Source organism: Thunnus maccoyii, chromosome 22, assembly GCF_910596095.1.
Source record: "Thunnus maccoyii chromosome 22, fThuMac1.1, whole genome shotgun sequence".
NCBI lineage: Eukaryota > Metazoa > Chordata > Actinopteri > Scombriformes > Scombridae > Thunnus > Thunnus maccoyii.
In genome coordinates this window covers 8,105,665-8,126,062 of record NC_056554.1, presented here as the reverse complement: position 1 = coordinate 8,126,062, position 20,398 = coordinate 8,105,665, and the positions used below count along the sequence as shown (strand labels likewise).

Here is a 20,398-nt window from a genome sequence, read left to right as displayed (position 1 = left end):
CGACTACTCACTATATTTCATCCAATATTATAGTAGTACTATGTCATAACACATTGTATTCAGTATTTGTTCCCATCTCATGTAAGTCTACTATAACATAAGTTTTCCTTCATGTCTGTCGACCATCTTTAAAAGCTTGTTACATATGTGCTGCTGAAGGTCAGTTGCAGCACAGGAGCTAAATTTTCTGTGTGTAAAGAACACTATGTACTCTGAATCCACTCAGACTATTTAAACTGTCAGGAACCAATAAAATGACTCGTTCCACTTAACCCTATTTAGACCTAATAGTTTTAATGTGGCATTTCTGACTTTAGTGTCCTGATGTTTTTTGTAGAACTTTGGGCCTGTGAAGACACTGAAGTATTGGACTACACAAGCTAGTTTGACACTTTTATTTGAAATTTGCACCATCAAAACAGTTTACCAGAAACTCAGTTCAGTCAATCAGGAAGGTATTAAATAATAAAAGAAAAGCAATACTTGTTTAGAGTACAACACTTTAAATTCTTCCAAAATTATCAGTCACAGCAACTTCTATTCCATGAATGACCAAGGTACCTGGTATATTAAGTACTGCAGGCCTAAAGCCTGTATTGAGCTCTAGAGGAACTTCAACTGCAGCTGTCAGCAGCACAAGATGGTTAATAGATCTTCCATGTTGGCACTCAGATCTGTCCAGCGTCTGCAGAGGAGAAAAAAAAAATCTTAGAAAAAGGGGTGGAAGACAGCTGAACTTGGTTAGAGCTAAAATAGTTTTGATCAGAGGGGTACCAATCAGTCATGAATCTTCAGACTGGGGCGGTAAAAGAAACTCATCATTTCTACATCAGCTTTGGAAATTCCAGTCTAAAGTTCTTACCAAACACTCCAAAGCAGCAGACAGTGGAGCAATAGATCCAGCTGGTTTGGGCAGAGACCTGAAACAAGAGAACGTACTTTTAAATGTGTGACTAATACGACTAAGACACTGAAGCTTTCAGTCTCATGATCAGAGGGGTACCAATCAGTCATGAATCTTCAGACTGGGGCGGTAAAAGAAACTCATCACTTCTACTTTAAGACTGGACACTTGAAGATTCAACACTTCCAGATTCTGAAACATCTTCCAAATCAAAAAGACTACAACTTACCAACTGTGGCTGCCGGTGAGCACGAGACCAAGAGAATATGATGACTTCATGCTGCCAGACCTGAAAGAAAAACATCTCGTTATAAACCAGATACACTGACAGGTCAACTAGAAGACCTGAACTTTTCAAAACTATGTTCAGCATGGCATGCCCCAGTCGCCTACTGGTAAAGACCTTTGCAATGTCTGCAGTTCAATTCTAGCAGAGGATCTTTGCCGCATGTCACCTCATCTCTTTCCCCTTTACTTCATGTCTTCTGTCTAAATTATGTTCAGCATTTGTCCACTTACAACCTTTTACCATTAGAACTAAAATTGCTAAATTTCACCTTTGTGAAGTCACACAGAAACAATGCATTCTCTTGGCTGCTAATGTTTTGGGGTATTGTGGTGTCTTAGGCTGAAGATACACTTGCTTTTTTGTGTTTGCGTAGACAACTGGGTGCATCACCTACAGCACTGTTCTCATACTTGCCCATGTACTTTGCCTGTTACTGGAGAACTAAGGATATAAATAGAACTTCCAGATTTACATGTAAACAGAACAGACTTGTTTCCATTTATTTTTGCAGGTTTCCACATCCGAGGTCAGGGATTTCTAAATGCAAAGTAGTTTTGAACGGTGGAGAGAACGGTCGCTAACAAACCTACGCCCCTTACATTTTGTCAAGGACATGCCTTACTAGAAATGAGTGGGTTTGGGAATGAGTTGTCAAATCATTGTTATGCCTGCCAATTTACCTGTTGCAAGCGTTTCAGCACTGTTCCAAACACTGCGGACCACAACAGCGCCAAACCTGCAACAACAGAAAAGGGTTTAGTCAATCCAGTTTGATTAGTGAAGGAGGTGATTTCTTGAAGTCTCTGGATCAGAGGGGTACCAATCAGTCATGAATTTTCAGACTGGGGCGGTAAAAGAAACTCATCACTTGTACTCAAGAAAGGCCAGTAAACATGACAGCACCGACAGATGCTTACCTCAACTCTGGGACAAGCTTGAACAATCCAGACGACCTCTAAAACTTGATGTCATCCTAAAAGTTTAAGAGCAAAAAGAAGAACACTTTACACCTGCCTGCTGGTACATAGAATTACTGTTTAGGAATGTGATCAGCATAATTTTTCAGTCATACATCCAGGCAACAAACAGTCCAATCCATCAGAACCTCCTTTGAGGGAACCGGAAGATCACCTTACACCTGGCATAGCCCAAACCAGGGTTCTCAGTGTCTTATCCGGCCAATAGAGGTCTGATGGAGGGGTACGTTGGAAAGCTTGGTACCAGGAAGGTAAGACGACTGATGAGAGCAGATCATCCCTTCGGCATTCCACAGTGTTCATGTGACTGTGGTGGTTGAGGTTAAAACGTACCTCCATCATCTTGCTTCATGGATAGTTTGACAGGCAGCTTGGCCCTAAAGGTGCAGACAAGTTATTCAGGTTAGTATGCATCCTTTTCACCAAGATGCTAAAATTGAGCTTCAGTGACTAATTTGCACTAATTACATTCAATTTGATGCAATTTGTAACTAAAACACACAAGTCTAATAATACCAGAACTGTGTAATCACCCACATCAAGTCTTTCATAACTACATCTAAAGTCAGTTGTCACACCCATCTTAAGCTTGTTCCCATTCAGACTGTTGGTAACCCCAACAGGTTTTCCCCTTATTGCCAAGGCAACACCAGTGGGTCCACCTTTTCAGGTCTAGCGTTGACACAAGGCGTAAGACATGTGCGGGTGTCATCATGAAGGAAACCGGATGTGACCGTGGCCTTCATTGATTTGGACTTGATGTTACTGTGTAACAGACAGACTCACCTGTGCAGACACTCGGAGGAAGAGAGGATCACAGCATCTTCCCAAATGTTCAAAGGCAGGTACCTGTGACAGACAAGAAACCGTCAGGTCTGAGCACAAAATGTCAGCGTTGCACACTACTTCATTGTTGACCTTCACTGATGTCAGATATTCCATTTCTCAACAGCAGTTCAGACGAACGAGATTCCAAATATATCTCATCATTTTCAGCAGGTCTGAGAATTTGGGCTACTGGTAACATGTTTCCACAGTCATGGGACATCTTACCTCCAGCTAGAGCACCTCAGTGATGTTGCTGAAGCAGTCGCTGCACCATCTGTTAACAGAACACAAGTTCACTCAATACAAATTCAAAGCTAATTTAGAGTTAAACTGGAACAGAAGCTGTAATTAAAATGCAGTTTCTCAGAAGTTCATGTCGTTTCACATTGGTTCAAAGTGAGCTAAGTATCATCATCATTGGAACTGCATTACTGGTGACGTCATGTAATCTAGAAATATAAAATCTTACCATGAAACTCATGGTGTCCTCATCTTCAAGGATCCGCTGAAGAGATCCTACAAAGAAACGCAACTTAATACAAAGCAGAAATAACTTCAGGCGGCACATTTAAGACTTTAATGTTTGATCAGGGCTTTGGTGACAAACTGCCATGTGACATTAGTCGTCCAGCTGTTTGATGGGTATTACCCCATGTCATCCTTTCAAACAGTCAGAAACACCTTGTTTTTCATTTTAAGAATGCAGGAAACAAACTGCAACATACATTGAACCCTAAGGAAGCATTAAGTTGTTAGTTTTTGTTTTTTTAGCTAATCTGACCAATTCTGATTTGGCCAAAACCTTTATATGTTTTAGGTGCCTGGTAGGAAAGGTTTTTCTGATAAGTGTTTTTTCACAAAAACAAATCACATTGAAACTTACATGTTGAGATGGTCACCAGGCAGCATCCTTCCTCAAACCTCTAGTCAAACTCCCACCTAGCAGAGAAACAGCAATAAGTAAATCTAAAGCTTAGGAATTAAAGATTTAATACAAGCTCCATCAAAGGGCAATCAGATTAAAGGTTGACATCAGTAAATTCAGGCATATGCTTGTCATTAAAAGTAATCATCATTTTTATGCCCCAGTACACAATATGGTCTTCAAAAAAAAAACCAACGTACCTCTGTGCATGTTTCAGCTGCTGTGAGTTCAGTGAGAAGATCGTGCAGACAGACCTACAAAGATGATCAGTGGTTAGTCAAAAAACCCAAGTTTACACTGAGCTTCAGTATCTTAAAGGGCTGATCAGATTAAAAGGCTAGCATCACTTGAATCAGGCATATGCTTGTCTATTTGAAAACTCATCAGTTATGACCCTTGTGGAATTTGGACCTGGAGTTTTGTACTTGTTACTCACCTTTCAAGGCTGAGCCTTAAGCTTTCTGGACCAGTGCTGCTCATCTGTTGAGGACAAGAACAAAACTTCAAGTTTCCATGGAAACAGTTTCTTAAGTCAGAGACCATTTCTGAAGACTACTTTAGGAAATTTCAAGAGTTCATTGGAGCCCATGTATGCCACTCAGAATCTGGTAAAGAAGTTTCTTCAAAGGCTGATTCAGTAAGAGAGAGTTCAGAGATTCATCACTGCAGCACTGAGCTCCCAATTAAAAGGTTGGTCAATATTAGACCTGACTGATAAATCATTAAGTCTCTGAGTGACGGCATAGAAAGTTCACAGTATACTTCATACTTTACTAGCAAATAAACCACCCCTAGAAATAAACATCTGTTTGTCACTAATGTCTAAAATAGTGCTACTTGCTATGTAAAGATATAGTAGAGTGATGGCGTCCTGAGCAGAAAATAAAGTCACATTCCCTCTATGTGTTATCTGAGCTTCTCTGTTCTTTGTTTTAGTAGCTGGTCCAGCTGCAGGTGCATGTGAGTCCCTCCATGTGAAACCGTTGGCCCTCCACGCATTTATAGAGGCTAATGGCAAAGACAGACCGCCGCCATCCTCCCTTTGTGTGAAAAGTGCCCTTAGATAACTTCTGTTGTGATTTAACACGATATAAATAAGTTGACTTGACTTGATGTTCAGCTGGTGGTGACATAGCAGGTGGTGTTCTGCAAGTTGGTCGGCACTTGGTTTTGGCTCGTCACAAACTCTCATTTTACAGCTTAACAGTTCACTGAAATGTTTCTGAAAAAACCCGAGGTGAGAAATAGGCAATGCAGTAACAGAATCTTGATTCATATTTTATCAGCACTGCCTAGTTTGACGGTTTGATCTGAGTTCAGGGGCTGCTTTCTCTGTGCTTCTCAGATACCGTTGGTCTAGTGTGACATCTAGTGGGGCTGAATGTCATATATAGCAACTTTAAATTAATGTTCTGTTTAATTGATTGGGTAGGGTGCAATTTGTTCAATAAAGCATGTTCAAAATAATTTATTTCATTTCTTTATTCATTAGACACAGGCTATTCAATGTTTGGGGTCTATATCTGACAAATTCAGTGTACCAATGAAAGCAGAAAGACATAGGAACTATGCACACTTCAATATGTGTTTATCGAGGTCATATCATCATTGTAATATCGAACAATGTTATCGCGGATTTTCCTCCTATCATGCGAGCCTGTCAATAAACAAGTTACTGAATAGACAAGAAATTATAGGCAATTGTCTAATAGACTCCAAAGATTGTAATTACCTTCACACAGAGTTTCACCAAGCTCCACTGACACCTGAGGAACAAAAATAAGCATTTTGTGGGTTTAAATGGCAGATTCATGTGCACACTTCTAAATAAGCAGTTTCATGCTACTCAGTATTTTGAATAATAAAGTTTCCTCAAGAGATTCAGTGAGAGAGTTCAAAGAGAGCATCATTGTAGCATGAGACTTCATATTATGTTTCATGCTATTCCAATCATATCACTTTTATTTGCTTTTAACACTAATGCGTGTCCAGTTTAACAGAATAAAGGAGAAATTACCTCTGCAGCAGGCCTGCTCTGAATGTGTCTTCACCACCTGGAGGAGAAAGTGTGCAGAGATATTTTAGCTACAGCTGCTAACATGACGCTAACATGCAGCGTGCTCAGGACGGCATGAGGCGCTCAAAAGCATCTTTATTTTAGAAAGCGTCTCGCATCAGAATAAAAAAGTGCAATCACAGTCATTCAGTACAGGTCTGTGAAAGTTTTCATCATTGAGAGACGCTGCTAGCAGCCCCGCCAACAAGGAGGAGCGGTCATTTCTAAAAGTGGGCATTAAATCACGTTGGGCCTGTTTTTTCTAACAAATACTACATGGAGCATTTAGAAAATATGTTGTCGTTCATGTGAATAAAGTCAATCTGATGAAATTACTCAGTGTTACTGCAGGATGGTAGTGGATTTAAGCTAATGCTGGCCGGTGTTGCTGCTAAAACACCAATCGAGCAAATAAACAAGATGAAACAGCTGAGTCTCCACTGCAGTACAGTATGTTTTATATTAAAAGCAACATCTTTCAGGTCCTTCACTTTATCTAATATAATGAAAAAGTTTGCCCCTGCATGTACTAACAGAAATGTGTGCGCTCTTACCTCGACCAGACGAGAACAGGAGGAGAAAGCGGGCAGTGTGGCCAGATCTCGCGATAGAAATATCTTCTTCTTCTTTTGTTCAATAGCGAGTGGCAACAGCGCCACTCACTATGCTGGAGTGTGAGCCAGAGTTCCTATTTCCATTAGGACTGGGAGGAAAAAAACTAAATCATCTCCAGGTCAGCTTACCTGCTCTGTTTCCCATACATCTTTATACCAGCTTCTCACTACCTTTGTCTTTTCTACTGAAAACTTAAATCTCTATGAGTATGACCATTTCTTGTGTCTGGCCTTGAATTAGTGTTATATTCTTCCCCCTTTTCCATATCGGCCCATCAGCAGCAAATAATGATTTTTAAAATGTCACAACATATGTCAGAGAACACATCATTAATCATAATGGAAAAAAGTATTGGGCTGATCACAAGGCCCTGAGGAGTTATCTGCCTTATACCGAGTAGATAATGCTGTTCCAATTTTAACCTGAATATATCTATCAAATAAAAAAAATGAATCCAATTGGAAGTTCTTCCTGTTATTCCCATTTTATCTAATTTAATCATTAAAATGAATCATTTCCATACAATATCATCAGCTTTCTCTACATTAAAAAACACTGCCAGTATGGCTTCTTTATTAATTTGGGATTTTCTCATTTCTGTCTCCAAACAAATTACTGGATCCATTGTTCCCCGCCCTTTCTGGTAAAGAGAAATCAATCCTCGACTTTCTATACAGAATGTCATTCTCTCTCAATGTGTGAGGTAAGTACAACTGGTCCATAGTTTGTTGGACCTTCCTGGTTTTATTATAGGTATTACATCTGTATCTTTCCAACTGGTAGGTAATCTTCCTTCTTCCCATACTTTATATATATATAAAGTGGACTGCAGTACAACAATGCCACATTTTTCACCATGGCTGACCATGAGGCAAGAAAGAAATGTAAGGCACATTTTAATCTATTAATCATATTGTTCAAGTACATAATTTGTGTTTAAACTGTGTTAAAGGTGAACCTGTGTAGGAACATCCACATTTAATAATATAAAATCCTCCTTTGATCACAGCACCACTTCCCTTTTTATCCTTCAACTGTGCTGAGAAGAAACATAGAAACACTTTTATCAATCTCACGTCTGAATTAGTGTGTTACGATACAGGGATCTTATACTCTGCTTGGATTGAAGCCACAGACAATGAAATACTGATAATGCATATTTATTTAATAAAACTGGTTAACAAGTGAATAAATGATTTATTAGTGCAAACAGATAAATGAATAATCAACCAGAATGAGCGTGATATGTGCTCAATGGTGAGTTATAAGTCAGGAACGACTGATAGTGGAAAGTCAAATGATAATGTAATTACCGGAAAATTAGTTGAGGCTGACGTAATTCAACTAACCAACTTCTCTAAGAATTTGACTGGAGAGCTCAATTCAAACGACACCAACTCCTAATCATAGAAGAAGATAGAGATGGTTTATGGAATCAAATAATTGTCAATAATATTTTGAGCTTGTGAAATGATTTGTGAATGTGTAATAAATTTTTGCAGCTGTAGAAATATTTTGTGCAGGTGTGAAAAAGTTTTGTGCACGCAGATATAATGTGCACATTAGGGCTGTCACAATATCAGATTTTGACAACACGATTATCGTGGCCAAAAGAATTGATGATAATGAGATTATCTAGATATCTAGAGAAAATGTTGAAAAAAAAGTTATCAGTCAGATCATCTTTAACTTTGTTTATAGCGCATTTTGCCTCTTTTCTGACAAATGAATTACACTCAAAATATGAGTGTAGGGAGGTGGAGAGAAAGTCAGTAACCATAATTGTACATAGTTTGAAAGAAGTTTGAACACACTGAAGTATAAGGTTTTTATCTCCACCTGAATATATTTTGGAAACAGATGCCTGCAGAAGCTGTAGAAATATTTTGTGTATGTCTAATTAAAATTTGTGCAGGAATTTTTTCAAAAGTGTCCGACAGTGAAGTTACATGAGAGATGGACACACAGATTGGTTTACAGTCTGCTGTACCAGCTTCAACCAGTCAAGAGTCATTGTAAACACACAGATCAGCAGCAATATATCACTGACTCCACTGCTGTACAAGAGGTGGTTGTTACACTTAAGTCATACATACAAAATATGAATATTGTTCATCCAGTTAATCTATTTGGTATGGGCATCAGTTCTGGTCAAACTGTCAGTGCTGCTTTCTGAAAACAGAAAAGTAACAAAATATTTCAAAACAATACAGGGCAGGTGTTTTTGGGTGGAGACGGATATTCTCCTGTGCAAAACAGAAAATACTCTGTCCTTGTTCTCAGGTAAACAAGCAAAAAGCATTGCAGTACAGTAGACTGACTGAGATTAATCTAAAAGCCAGTTTCTCAATGTTATTCAAGTCATAAAAAGTTGTCCTACAGCCCTGGAACAGCGTAACAGTGAAGTTATCACAAAAACAAACAAAAAAAATCACATACAGTACCATTTTAAAATTGTTCTGTATATTTTTGATAAAAGTTTTTCTTTCTTTTCCCCAAACTGTGCTTCTTGAACCATTATTGTTAAAAATGTGTAATTCTTTAACTAGTCCATATGGGGAAGTTGATGGAGTTTTTTTAATAGCACTTTGGTAAAGCTGGTGAGGCTAGAATAGTTTTCGATCATTGAGGTGATTCACGGTCGTTCTCTCAGTGCAACAGATAATCTGCTGATCATCACTACACCTCTTGCTGGATATTTTTTTGCTTTCTGAAAACAGAAAAATAACAAAATATTTCAAAACAATACAGGGCAGGTGTTTTTGGGTGGAGACAGATATTCTCCTGTGGATATTTTTCAGGCTTCTGCTGCTTGGTTCATCATCATTTGGATGTTGTTTGGCACCATCTCTCCTTCTTGCCCCCTCCTACGATTCTCTGAGAGAACATGACAACCAGTTTGTGACACACTGAATTCATGCTATTTCAAAGGAAGCTTGTGTATACATTATCACCACAATGATATTTTATGATATATATACACACATCACAATAAGGCAAAAGTCTGCAAAATAACAAAACTGATTTTCAAAGAAATGAACTGTGCATCATTGTTGTGCATTATTGAACTGCAAACTCTTCACTTGCTTATTATAAACTTAATTGTCCGTTTTTAGATTTTATTGTATAGAAATGACATTATAAACATTATATTAGCATGTATGTATGCAATGTTATTGCCCTGAAAGTCAATGAACGATAATATTGAACAAGATAATATTGGGTTTCAGTATAAATGCCTTAAAATATTACTCAAACATAGTAAATGTGGAGTCTCAGTGTTTGATCTCACCTCTGATTTCCTGCAGAGCAAAAAGCCAAAGAACCTATTGTGTTACTGTTAATCCTTCATCATCCAACAGAGATCTGCTTCACAGTGATCACAGTTCAGGACTTAAAATGTTGATAATAAAATGCTGTAAAAATGTATAACTTACTGATCATTCCACGTTTCACCAGCACTCCAACAATAACAATGAGACCAACAATGGGAAAGGCAATGGCATAGGAAGTCCTCTCCTTTGCAGCATCTGAAGAAATATAAGAAAGTGTTGAGTTGAGAAAAAGGGCAGGCTTAAGATTTTTATGCATTTTTTTCCAACAATATGGTTATCCATTCTGATAATTAATTATTAAATGGTTAAAAAAGAGGATATAAAAAAAACAAAATATCTTGTTGTATCAAAGAAACTATAACTTTCTGGAATAACTCAGACATTTACCACGATGTGCCTCAGTATCATCTTCCACTGGAGGTCCATTTGTGTTAGCGTCATCAATTCTCTTTGGTACTGTTTCAAATAAGATTCAAAACTGTTTAAGTACTTTTTCAAATGGAAAACGTCTTAAATGAACAGAATTCTACATTTTCAGTATATAAGGAAATAAAAAAAAACAAAATGATCTGTTCAGTATTAAATGCAGGGTGCTCACCAACACTGACGTTAACAAAACATCTGGCCGTTAGATTCGGAACAAAGCACCTGTATCGTCCACTGTCATTCAGCTGTACTGAGGAGATACGCAGTGTCAGGTTTCCTCTGCTCAGGCCGTCATGGTTGACAGTTGTCCTGCCTGTGTATCTCTCCATCTGTGCATCATGGTGGTCCTTCTTATGTCGATAGGAGTAGACTATCCCGTTGAGATCAACTCTCTTCCAATCCACTGTGTAAGCAGACACGTTTTTTGACGGGTACAGCTCACATGGTAGAGTGACATCACCACCCTCTACTGCCTCCATTGGCTGAGGTGGGCAAATGGCAGAAGTCGCTCCTGAGGAAACAAACATAACAACGTTTAGATTGTTTTAAATCTAAATAAAAGCTTTATACTTTTTCCAAACTTTATTTGCATTATACAGATCTATGGGGGCAAGAGCAGGCAGCTGCCACCCCCACTATAAGGCCACGTTAAAACAGAAAACGGCAGTACGTGAAAAAATGCAGCCGCCCCCCCCATCCCCACCCCCAAATTAAATACTGGTATTGGATCGGTACTTGGTATTGGCCGATACCCAAAGCTCTGGTATCGAGGTATCAGTATCGGAACTAAAAAAGTCGGATTGGTGCATCCCTAAAAAGAACTGCACTGGTCATCCAGAGAAAAGTTTAACTGGGCTCAACTTTTGCTGCAATGCAACCCAACATCATCCAGCAAGGTGCTGCATTTTTCCAAGTTGTGGGAGGAAACTCCCAGAGAGAACCCACACGGGCATGGGGAGAGCATGTGAGCTCCACCCAGAGAGGCCCAAACCAGCCAGCGGCTTTGAACCCAGAACCTTCTTGCTGCGAGGCAACATTGCCAACCACTGCACCACCTGGAAAAATGTCTTTCAGCTCCAAGAGCGAAATCCTCACTCAGACTTTGGGGGGTGGGACATAAAGGGTCTGTATAAGATAAATACGTTTTTGGAACTGTAAATCATGCAAAGCTACTCTTGTGGAGTCCAAAAATAAAAATTTAGAGCTAAAATGAACATAATAGGTTCTCTAAAATAGTACTCGAATTTGGTAAATGTGGAGTCTCAGTGTTTGATCTCAGCTCTGGTTTCCCGCAGAGCAAAAAGCCAAAGAACCTATTGTGTTACTGTTAATCCTTCATCATCCAACAGAAATCTGCTCAACAGTGATCACAGTTCAGGATTTTAAATGTTGATAATAAAATGCTGTAAAAGTTTGTAACTTACCGCTCATTACACTTTTCATCAGCACTCCAACAATAATAAAGAGACCATCAATGGGAGAGGCAGTCCTCCTGTTTGCAGTGTCTGAAGAAATATTAGAAAGTGTTGAGTTGAGAAAAAGGGTGTGTGTGTGTGTGTGTGTGTGTGAATGTGTGAGAGAGAATAATGATGCATCCAGTTGTGTATGGAAGCAAATAATCGCCATAATAAGTGAGTGAATGGTTGAGTGAGAGAGCAAGTGGCAGAAAAGTGACGGTAAATTCGAGCTGAGCAGAGGAAAAGGTTAGCAGTAAGTTTTCAGTCTGGCAGTAAATGTACAGTACAGCCTACAGTGTGTCAGTTAATAAATGCTGCAGCTTGTCAAGACCAAGAAAAGTCACATCTGTTGTTTCCCCACCTGCTGGAAAAATGAAGGAGGATAGCTCCAAAGTTAGCGATAATGGGTTAGCCTAACCTGAAGATGCTAAACAGAGAAATAGAGAACGGAAAAATACGTGGTTGCTGAGTCTTTCGACTTTTGCTCTGATTGCAAGGCAAGCAGTGATAGTGGATCAAATCATTTATGTACTGACAAACAAGAACCATACACATAAAATTAACATTATCATGTCATGTCATGTTTTTAGTCTGCTTTTAAAGGAAGACATGGTGTAACAGACCTGAGTACATGTCAAACTTCACTTTTTAAAATAAATAATAACCTCAAGAACGGATTAAGAAATAAGGGTGTAAAATGGCAAGAGTAACTTGTATAATAATAATAATAATAATGATAATAATAATAATAATAATAATAATAATAATAATAAGTTTATTTAGTATAGCACCTTTCACAGAAATGAAATTCACAAAGTGCTTCACAGGAACAAGAGTTGAAAATATGACCATAAAAACATACATAGTGTAAAAACATATGCCACAAGTTAGAATAAAATAAAATAAAAATAAATAAATAAATAAATAAAAATTAAAATTAAAATTAAAAGATCGTGGAGCAATGGGAGTTAAAAGATTGGACTAGACAATCTGTGTCTGCTTGAGGAAACGAAACTGCACTTGGGTTAAAAGCTGCAGAAAATTGCCCAGCAGTGAGGTGATTTAAGATGCGAGAGCATTTCAAACTTTTACTGGACAAAGAATCTAGTTTAAAAGACAGGATGAATAAAACACAACTATGGTCAATAATAGGCAGCACCTCAGAACAAACAGAGTCAGTAAGAAAGATAAAGCCAGGAGAAGATTTGGCCATAATGGTGTAAAGTGACCCTAAACAGTTATAAAAAAAAAAGAAAAAGAGCATGACTGGATAGAACTGGATAGAACTAGATAGAACTGGATAGAACTGGATAGAACTAGATAGAACTGGATAGAACTGGATATGCCTAGGCATATCCAGTTTAGCCCAAAACCTATTTTAGAGATTTTGGGTCTGCAACAGATGATGTAAAGAAATTATAATGGTGTAATTGGCTAGTATAAAGAGGTTGGACAAAAGGTGTGACCTATGGAGACCCAAATGGTATAATAGACCACGTCCTAAGGCTAGGAACTCAGAACATATGTGGTGAGCCTTGTGTGCACTATATATTGTTCTCCTTTTTTGCCGGCATTAAAGTACATTTTGCTGCTCAGAACTCTGACTCCTGATGATTTTTCCTTTTTTGAACATCAAAGAAAAGTTTTGTCCTTGAGCTGATCTGAAACTTTATGCAACTGAGATCAAAAGATTTATTACGATAAGGGTTCATTATTTAAACTTTAGAATAATTTCTTAACATAAAAAATATAATAACATAATCTAACTTTGCAAACATGCTTAATCTGTCGAACAAATTAACACAAGTTAGCTTGCCTTGTAGTTTATTATAATAATGTTAATTATATATACACACACACACACACACACACACATATATATACATACATTATATATATATATTAAGGTATATATATATAAGATCGTATCACGGATTTGAGTCACGGATCAGATCATTTTTCGGGTCAGCAAAAAAAAAAAAAAAGGGGGGGGGGCATATAAAATTTTGCATTCCATATATTCTGTAAAACATTTAAAGCAAGGAACTTTTGTCCATGGTCTTAAATGAAAACAACATTCAAGATGTCCAATGTTTGGACATCTTGAAAAATGATACGATCCGAACCGTGAGTTCTGTGATCCGTTGCACCCCTAGAGACAATAGCAGTGTAAGTGGGTAAGCCTTTCGTTGTTACTTCTTACTAGCTTTGTGCTTAGACTAGCTTGCCTCGTCGGGAGATGCGGCCGAGTTTGTCCCTCTTCGCCAGCCTTGGTTCACTGTTTCCGACATCATATCGCTTTCGTGCCCCTCGGTTCCATTCATTATTTCCCTCTTTTTGGAGGACAACCACTTTCTTCACTTGTAGCTCAACTAATACTTTGCTGTAAGAAATAGGCGTGTGAGTTACTTTGACGTGAAGCCAGACGCTGCTGTTATCACGTTTACTTCTGCTGTGTGATAGGCTGTTAGATCTATCGATTTAAAAATGTTCGCACTTTATCATCGTAATCGATAACTTTAACTGTAATCCCGTACAGAGTATTTGTTGTAGCCCTAATACAGTACGCTGTCAACAATATTGTTGTGCGAGTGTCGTTTGAGTAATACAGAGTCTTAGTGCTCACCTCGGACCTGCATCTTCTCAGTCCGCTCTCTGTCCTCCTCTTCTGCCTCTGGTCTTCCTACTGGATGGAAGTATAGTACTGTGCAATAGTTTTAGGCACCCTAGATGTTTATATTCTTATCCATTATGCAATGCCGTCAGAGAGGTGTCTGATCAGTCCCAAATTTATTTATGACAAGACAATGACCCAAGCACACAGCTGGAGTCATAAACAACTATATTTAGCAACAAGAAGAATGATGATAATAAAATGCTGTAAAAGTTTGTAACTTACCGATCATTACACTTTTCACCAGCACTCCAACAATAATAAAGAGACCATCAATGGGAGAGGTAGTCCTCCTGTTTGCAGTGTCTGAAGAAATATAAGAAAGTGTTGAGTTGAGAAAAAGGGTGTGTGTGTGTGTGTGTGTGTGTGAATGTGTGAGAGAGAATAATGATGCATCCAGTTGTGTATGGAAGCAAATAATTTCCATAATAAGTGAGTGAGTGGTTGAGTGAGAGAGCAAGTGGCAGAAAAGTGATGGTAAATTCGAGCTATTTACTGGTTGTCAAGTAAAATATTTACTTGACAACCAGTAAATAGCAAACAAACAAAACATTCTCCCTTTGCTTTCCCACTTTCCCAGTATGGTCATAGGGCCCTGGATTGTCTCATTCCCTGTACACCCAGCCCATTGAATCATTAGCTGCTTGTATCTTAGGCTCAGTGGTATTTCTCCCATCTGCGCTTGGCTTGCTATAGCTGGAGAAGTCTTAATAGCCACACAGCACAATCTCAGTGTCTGAGCTTCCAGCTTCTTTAGTAATGTCTTTGCTGCTGACTTTTACACTACACTTCCATAATCAATCACTGATCTTGTTCAAGCAACATAAATGCTCCTCAAAGCACTTCTACTTGCTCCCCATTCAGACCATGTCTGACATCTCATCACATTTAGAACCATCTTGCTTTTTTTATCCATTTTATTTATATGATCACTCCAGGTCAGTTTACCTGCTCTAAGTGTTTCCCATACATCTTTATACCAGCTTCTCACTACCTTTGTCTTTTCTACTGAAAACTTAAATCTCTATGAGTATGACCATTTCTCAACCACCCTCACTGCTTCTTGTGTATGGCCTTGAATTAGTGTCATATTCTTCCCCCTTTTCCATATCGGCACTGGTCATCCAGAAAAAAGTTTAACTGGGCTCAACTTTTGCTGCAACGCAACCCAACGTCATCCAGCAAGGTGCTGCGTTTTTCCAAGTTGTGGGAGGAAGTTGAAACTCCCAGAGAGAACCCACACAGGCACGGGGAGAAAAAGGGTGTGTGTGTGTGTGTGTGAATGTGTGAGAGAGAATAATGATGCATCCAGTTGTGTATGGAAGCAAATAATTGGCATAATAAGTGAGTGAATGGTTGAATGAGAGAGCAAGTGGCAGAAAAGTGACGGTAAATTCGAGCTGAGCAGAGGAAAAGGTTAGCAGTAAGTTTTCAGTCTGGCAGTAAATGTACAGTACAGCCTACAGTGTGTCAGTTAATAAATGCTGCAGCTTGTCAAGACCAAGAAAAGTCACATCTGTTGTTTCCCCACCTGCTGGAAAAATGAAGGAGGATAGCTCCAAAGTTAGCGATAATGGGTTAGCCTAACCTGAAGATGCTAAACAGAGAAATAGAGAACGGAAAAATATGTGGTTGCTGAGTCTTTTGACTTTTGCTCTGATTGCAAGGCAAGCAGTGATAGTGGATCAAATCATTTATGTACTGACAAACAAGAACCATACACATAAAATTAACATTATCATGTCATGTCATGTTTTTAGTCTGCTTTTAAAGGAAGACATGGTGTAACAGACCTGAGTACATGTCAAACTTCACTTTTTAAAACAAATAATAACCTCAAGAAAGGATTAAGTATTAAGGGTGTAAAATGGCAAGAGTAACTTGTATAATAATAATAATAATAATAATAATAATAATAAATAAATAAATAAATAAAAATAAAAATAAAAAAACACAATCAAACAAACTCAAGAAGACACAAAAGCCAATTTAAAAAGATGGGTCTTCAATAGTCCAAACCTCTTCACCGGTCACATTTCTATATGATGCAGTCTGAATATTGTGTCATATATTTCATCGAGTATATCTGGTCTGTTTTGGGATGACATGGACTGCAATGATCCCAGAGCTGATAATGAGTCTGAGCATAATATGACCTTTTTTTTAGCTTATTTTGCTCTATCCACTGCAATGCCGTTACAGTAGCTAACATCTCAACTGTATATACTGTTAAGTGATCACATGTTCTTTCCTTAATATTTATATTTAAATTAGGGACAACAAAAGCAAACCCAGTCCTTTCATTCTTAGACTCTTTTGATCCGTCTGTATATATTGGAATAAATTATTTATGTGTTGTTCTTAGTCTTTCAGTTTCTTTCTGAGGACACAGGAGCTTATGACTTTGGGGTTTTTTTCTATTTTACTTGACAACCAAACAAAACATTCTCCCTTTGCTTTCCCACTTTCCCAGCATGGTCATAGGGCCTTCACAGCTGGATTGTCTCATTCCCTGTACACTAGCCCATTGAATCATTAGCTGCTTGTATCTTAGGCTCAGTGGTATTTCTCCCATCTGCACTTGGCTTGCTATAGCTGGAGAAGTCTTAATAGCCACACAGCACAATCTCAGTGTCAATCAATCACTGATCTTGAGTATGACCATTTCTCAACCACCCTCACTGCTCCTTGTGTCTGGCCTTGAATTAGTGTTATATTCTTCCCCCTTTTCCATATCGGCCCATCAGCAGCAAATAATGATTTTTAAAATGTCACAACGTATGTCAGAGAACCCATCATTAATCATAATGGAAAAAAGTATTGGGCTGATCACAAGGCCCTGAGGAGTTATCTGCCTTATACCGAATAGATAATGCTGTTCCAATTTTAACCTGAATATATCTATCAAATAAAAAAAATGAATCCAATTAAAAGTTCTTCCTGTTATTCCCATTTTATCTAATTTAATCATTAAAATGAATCATTTCCATACCATATCATCAGCTTTCTCTACATTAAAAAACACTGCCAGTATGGATTCTTTATTAATTTGGGATTTTCTCATTTCTGTCTCTAAACAAATTACTGGATCCATTGTTCCCCGTCCTTTCCTAAATCCACTCTGGTAAGGAGAAATCAATCCTCTACTTTCTATAGAGATCATCATTCTCTCTGTAATCATCCTTTCCATTATTTTCCCAACATGTGAAGTAAGTGCAACTGGTCTGTAGTTTGTTGGACTTTCCTGGTTTTATTATAGGTATGATCTGATGTGGTTGTCTCTGGTAGCACAGCATTGAAGATGTCTTGATCCGTGGAAGAGCAGCCGTTTTACTATGAAGTCTCCTAACTGACCACACTGACTTTCTTAATAATAACTCAAAAAATTATTTCACTGGCCAAAATGAAACTGTACTTTAAGACATTAAGCGCGAAAGAATTTCAACATAAAGTTTGTTTTTCTGAAGTTACAATACTGAACGTAGCTAAAAAGAAAAGAAAGTTAACTTAAGAGAAGAAAGTTAAGATGGCGGAAGTCCATTCCTTGGAGATCCAAAAACAGAGAAGCATATGGGTGTAGGTCGACAGTATTTTGTTCTGGCCTACGGTATGGGGCATGTTTTTGGCTGGAGATGTATATTCTCCCATGCAAAAAAGAAAATCCTTTGTCTAAGAGAAAACATGTGATCTCACCTGAGTTAATTAAGTCACACATTTAAACATGAATAAAATAGTTCAATTTGTCACTCGAATATTCAGAGACATCCTATCTATGTCACACCTGAGTGAAAAACAAAAGGGGAGGAAAAGTGTGTTGGTATGTGTCGGCAGGGTTAGAAGGAGAGAAAGAATTTGGAATAGATAGGATTGTCCCAACTCATCAAAACAAACTGATAGGGTTAAATTGTGGTAAAACAGTCTCTCTTTTTTTTCCAATGAAAAATCCTTTAATCTAGTGTTTCCTGAGACTTGACTTGCTAAAGAATGTAGTTGTTTTTAGTTTGTACCATAAATCTCAGCTGGAGAGTCTCTGGAGGTAGGATAGGAGGGACTGTTCTGGGAAGAGTCAGAACTGACACTTAAATGTTGAAAAAGGACTCAGATCCCCTGACCATTCCATGTTTAGCTTTGAAGGCATTTCCAAACCAAAGTTGAATATACATCCACATTCTTGAGTTTAGAGGTTTTCGTTGATTGAGCCCAGACCTTCTTTGGGCTTTCACGGACACTGGCAGAAAACAAAGGTGTCAGACTCTGGGAAGCAGGAGTGGACCCAAACGCAGAGGCCGGAATGCAGATATGATGAAAAACTCTTTTAATTGTAGATGGTCACGGACAGGTAAACAGGGCTGAACAGAACTAGCAGAAGGAACAACACAAAACGATCCAACAAGGACTGAACAGAAAACCAGAACTTAAAGAAACTGAACTAACAAGGAGATGAGGTGCGGGTGGGGAGATGGGTGGAGAACTCGAGAGGGGAATAAACATACAGGGAGCTGATTGGCTGAGGACACACAGGGAGCAGGGCAGGTGTGGGGAAGACAGCAGGGCAGGGCTAACGAGTCCAAATGCAGGGCAGGTGTGGAGGAGTACATGAACACACAAGGGAAACAGAACAAAAAACCCAGAAAACAAACTCAATGCCATCTACACCAACCCATCCAAAACCAACCACAAACACAAACCCAAGCACACAACCCAACAAACCAATGATGCAGTCCTCCAAAACCCACCACCCAAATCACACAAGAAAACCCCCATGAACCGAGGGACCAAACAGACGTGCAAAACCAGGAGACCCCACAGAACACAACATAAGACCAAAAAAACACCCAAAGTCCAGGCAAGATGTGACACAAAGGGAGGGATACTGGTTCGCCTACCCCTGAGATACTATATTACTTACACATGTCAAAATATCATAAGAAAGAATTACAGCTTTTACTTAGCTTTTACTACCATTGGAATGGTCAGGGGATCTTAATGCTTGTTTAATACAAAATATATGTGCAATGTGTTTTATAGCATCATCTTATTCGTTGATATGAGTTAACCATTCATGAAAAAAAAAATAAACTCATGTTTTTTGTTGAAAAAAGGTTTATTCTTATTATAAAAGACTTATTCTCATGTCTCATTCTTACTATTAGGTGGTTCTCGTGTTGAAATTCTCTGTCCATTGGAATGGACAGAAAAAACTCAAAAGTATTTTAATCTTTTATTATTATTATTATTGATAATGATTTATGAGTGCATTCAGAGTAGAAGTCCACCATTACAATTTCTTTTGTGTTTGGAACATAATTGGGTTCTGAATGGCTCTCGTGGGTTATAATGCAAGGCAAAGATACAGCACATTTCATGCCCAAAAGCAACGCATAGTGCTTTACAGAGTACACAGGCAAAAGCACAAAAAACAAATGATAAAAACAGTAAAAGCAAGCAAGCCAAGTACAAAGCTAACAAGAGCATGTAAAGATTAAATAACAGGTCCGAGAATCGACCCTTGCAGTACAGAGATGCTGTGATGTATAACTGCCAATTGATACAAGTACAACAACACTTTAAATTCTTCCAAAATTATCAGTCACAGCGACTTCTATTCCATGTATGACCAAGATGCCTGGGTATATTTACTGCAAGTAGAAAAAACAAGGATGCAAACTCATCAGGGGTGAAAAAAGTGACAAAGATGCAAACCCCCTACACAACGCCGACATATTATCTTGAATGCTTATACTCTTTGGTAGATGCATTTGTGGCAGGCGACCACAACACCGACGCATGAATCCTGTGCACATATATTCTTTGGTAGAGGGGGTATGACGTCATTGACAGGCAACCAAATGAAATGGACCATTACCTTGATTAAAATTACAGAATTCTCTGGTTTGGAAATTGTTGGAAAC

The 20,398-nt window shown here is 38.4% G+C and overlaps 1 protein-coding gene, 1 long non-coding RNA gene and 6 other non-coding genes across 9 annotated transcripts; all 8 read right to left on the bottom strand.

The window, feature by feature from the left end:
* Nucleotides 1-380: 380 nt before the first annotated feature.
* LOC121889530 lies at nt 381-6,585 on the bottom strand. The gene is made up of 15 exons (XR_006093554.1): nt 6,534-6,585; nt 5,941-5,977; nt 5,656-5,689; nt 4,360-4,403; nt 4,124-4,177; nt 3,882-3,937; nt 3,468-3,514; nt 3,224-3,272; nt 2,957-3,019; nt 2,504-2,547; nt 2,111-2,166; nt 1,874-1,929; nt 1,134-1,193; nt 863-920; nt 381-685 (listed from the first exon to the last, which is right to left on the bottom strand). It is a non-coding gene; the product is annotated as an uncharacterized LOC121889530 (long non-coding RNA).
* On the bottom strand, nt 757-829 carry LOC121890173. The gene has a single exon (XR_006093723.1). It is a non-coding gene; the product is annotated as a small nucleolar RNA SNORD31 (small nucleolar RNA).
* Nucleotides 987-1,058, bottom strand: LOC121890172. The gene has a single exon (XR_006093722.1). It is a non-coding gene; the product is annotated as a small nucleolar RNA SNORD31 (small nucleolar RNA).
* LOC121890168 lies at nt 1,996-2,068 on the bottom strand. Its single transcript, XR_006093718.1, has one exon. It is a non-coding gene; the product is annotated as a small nucleolar RNA SNORD31 (small nucleolar RNA).
* Nucleotides 2,765-2,890, bottom strand: LOC121890175. The gene has a single exon (XR_006093725.1). It is a non-coding gene; the product is annotated as a small nucleolar RNA SNORD22 (small nucleolar RNA).
* On the bottom strand, nt 3,095-3,164 carry LOC121890166. Its single transcript, XR_006093716.1, has one exon. It is a non-coding gene; the product is annotated as a small nucleolar RNA SNORD30 (small nucleolar RNA).
* On the bottom strand, nt 3,357-3,421 carry LOC121890164. Its single transcript, XR_006093714.1, has one exon. It is a non-coding gene; the product is annotated as a small nucleolar RNA SNORD29 (small nucleolar RNA).
* An 803-nt stretch (nt 6,586-7,388) lies between the features above and the next one.
* On the bottom strand, nt 7,389-18,686 carry LOC121889525 (butyrophilin subfamily 3 member A2-like). Of its 2 annotated transcripts, XM_042401540.1 has the most exons (8): nt 18,599-18,686; nt 14,712-14,792; nt 14,439-14,498; nt 11,780-11,860; nt 10,528-10,866; nt 10,317-10,385; nt 10,032-10,124; nt 7,389-9,471 (listed from the first exon to the last, which is right to left on the bottom strand). In XM_042401540.1, exons 2-8 carry the CDS (start codon nt 14,716-14,718, stop codon nt 9,392-9,394), a joined length of 729 nt encoding a protein of 242 aa, XP_042257474.1. In that variant the 5' UTR covers nt 14,719-14,792; nt 18,599-18,686; the 3' UTR covers nt 7,389-9,391. The 2 variants fall into 2 exon arrangements, with proteins under 2 accessions (XP_042257474.1, XP_042257475.1); XM_042401541.1 differs by lacking the exons at nt 14,439-14,498; nt 14,712-14,792; nt 18,599-18,686 and adding an exon at nt 12,174-12,511.
* Nucleotides 18,687-20,398: the final 1,712 nt, after the last annotated feature.

Bases quoted from the DNA above. Each gene is read 5' to 3' on its own strand.
- LOC121889525 (XM_042401540.1), bottom strand. The intron at 10,867-11,779 runs GTAAGTTACAAA...TTGTTTCCTCAG, and splicing joins GATGAAAAGTGTAATGAGCG to GAGCGACTTCTGCCATTTGC. The intron at 10,125-10,316 runs GTAAATGTCTGA...ATATTTCTTCAG, and splicing joins TGATACTGAGGCACATCGTG to ATGCTGCAAAGGAGAGGACT.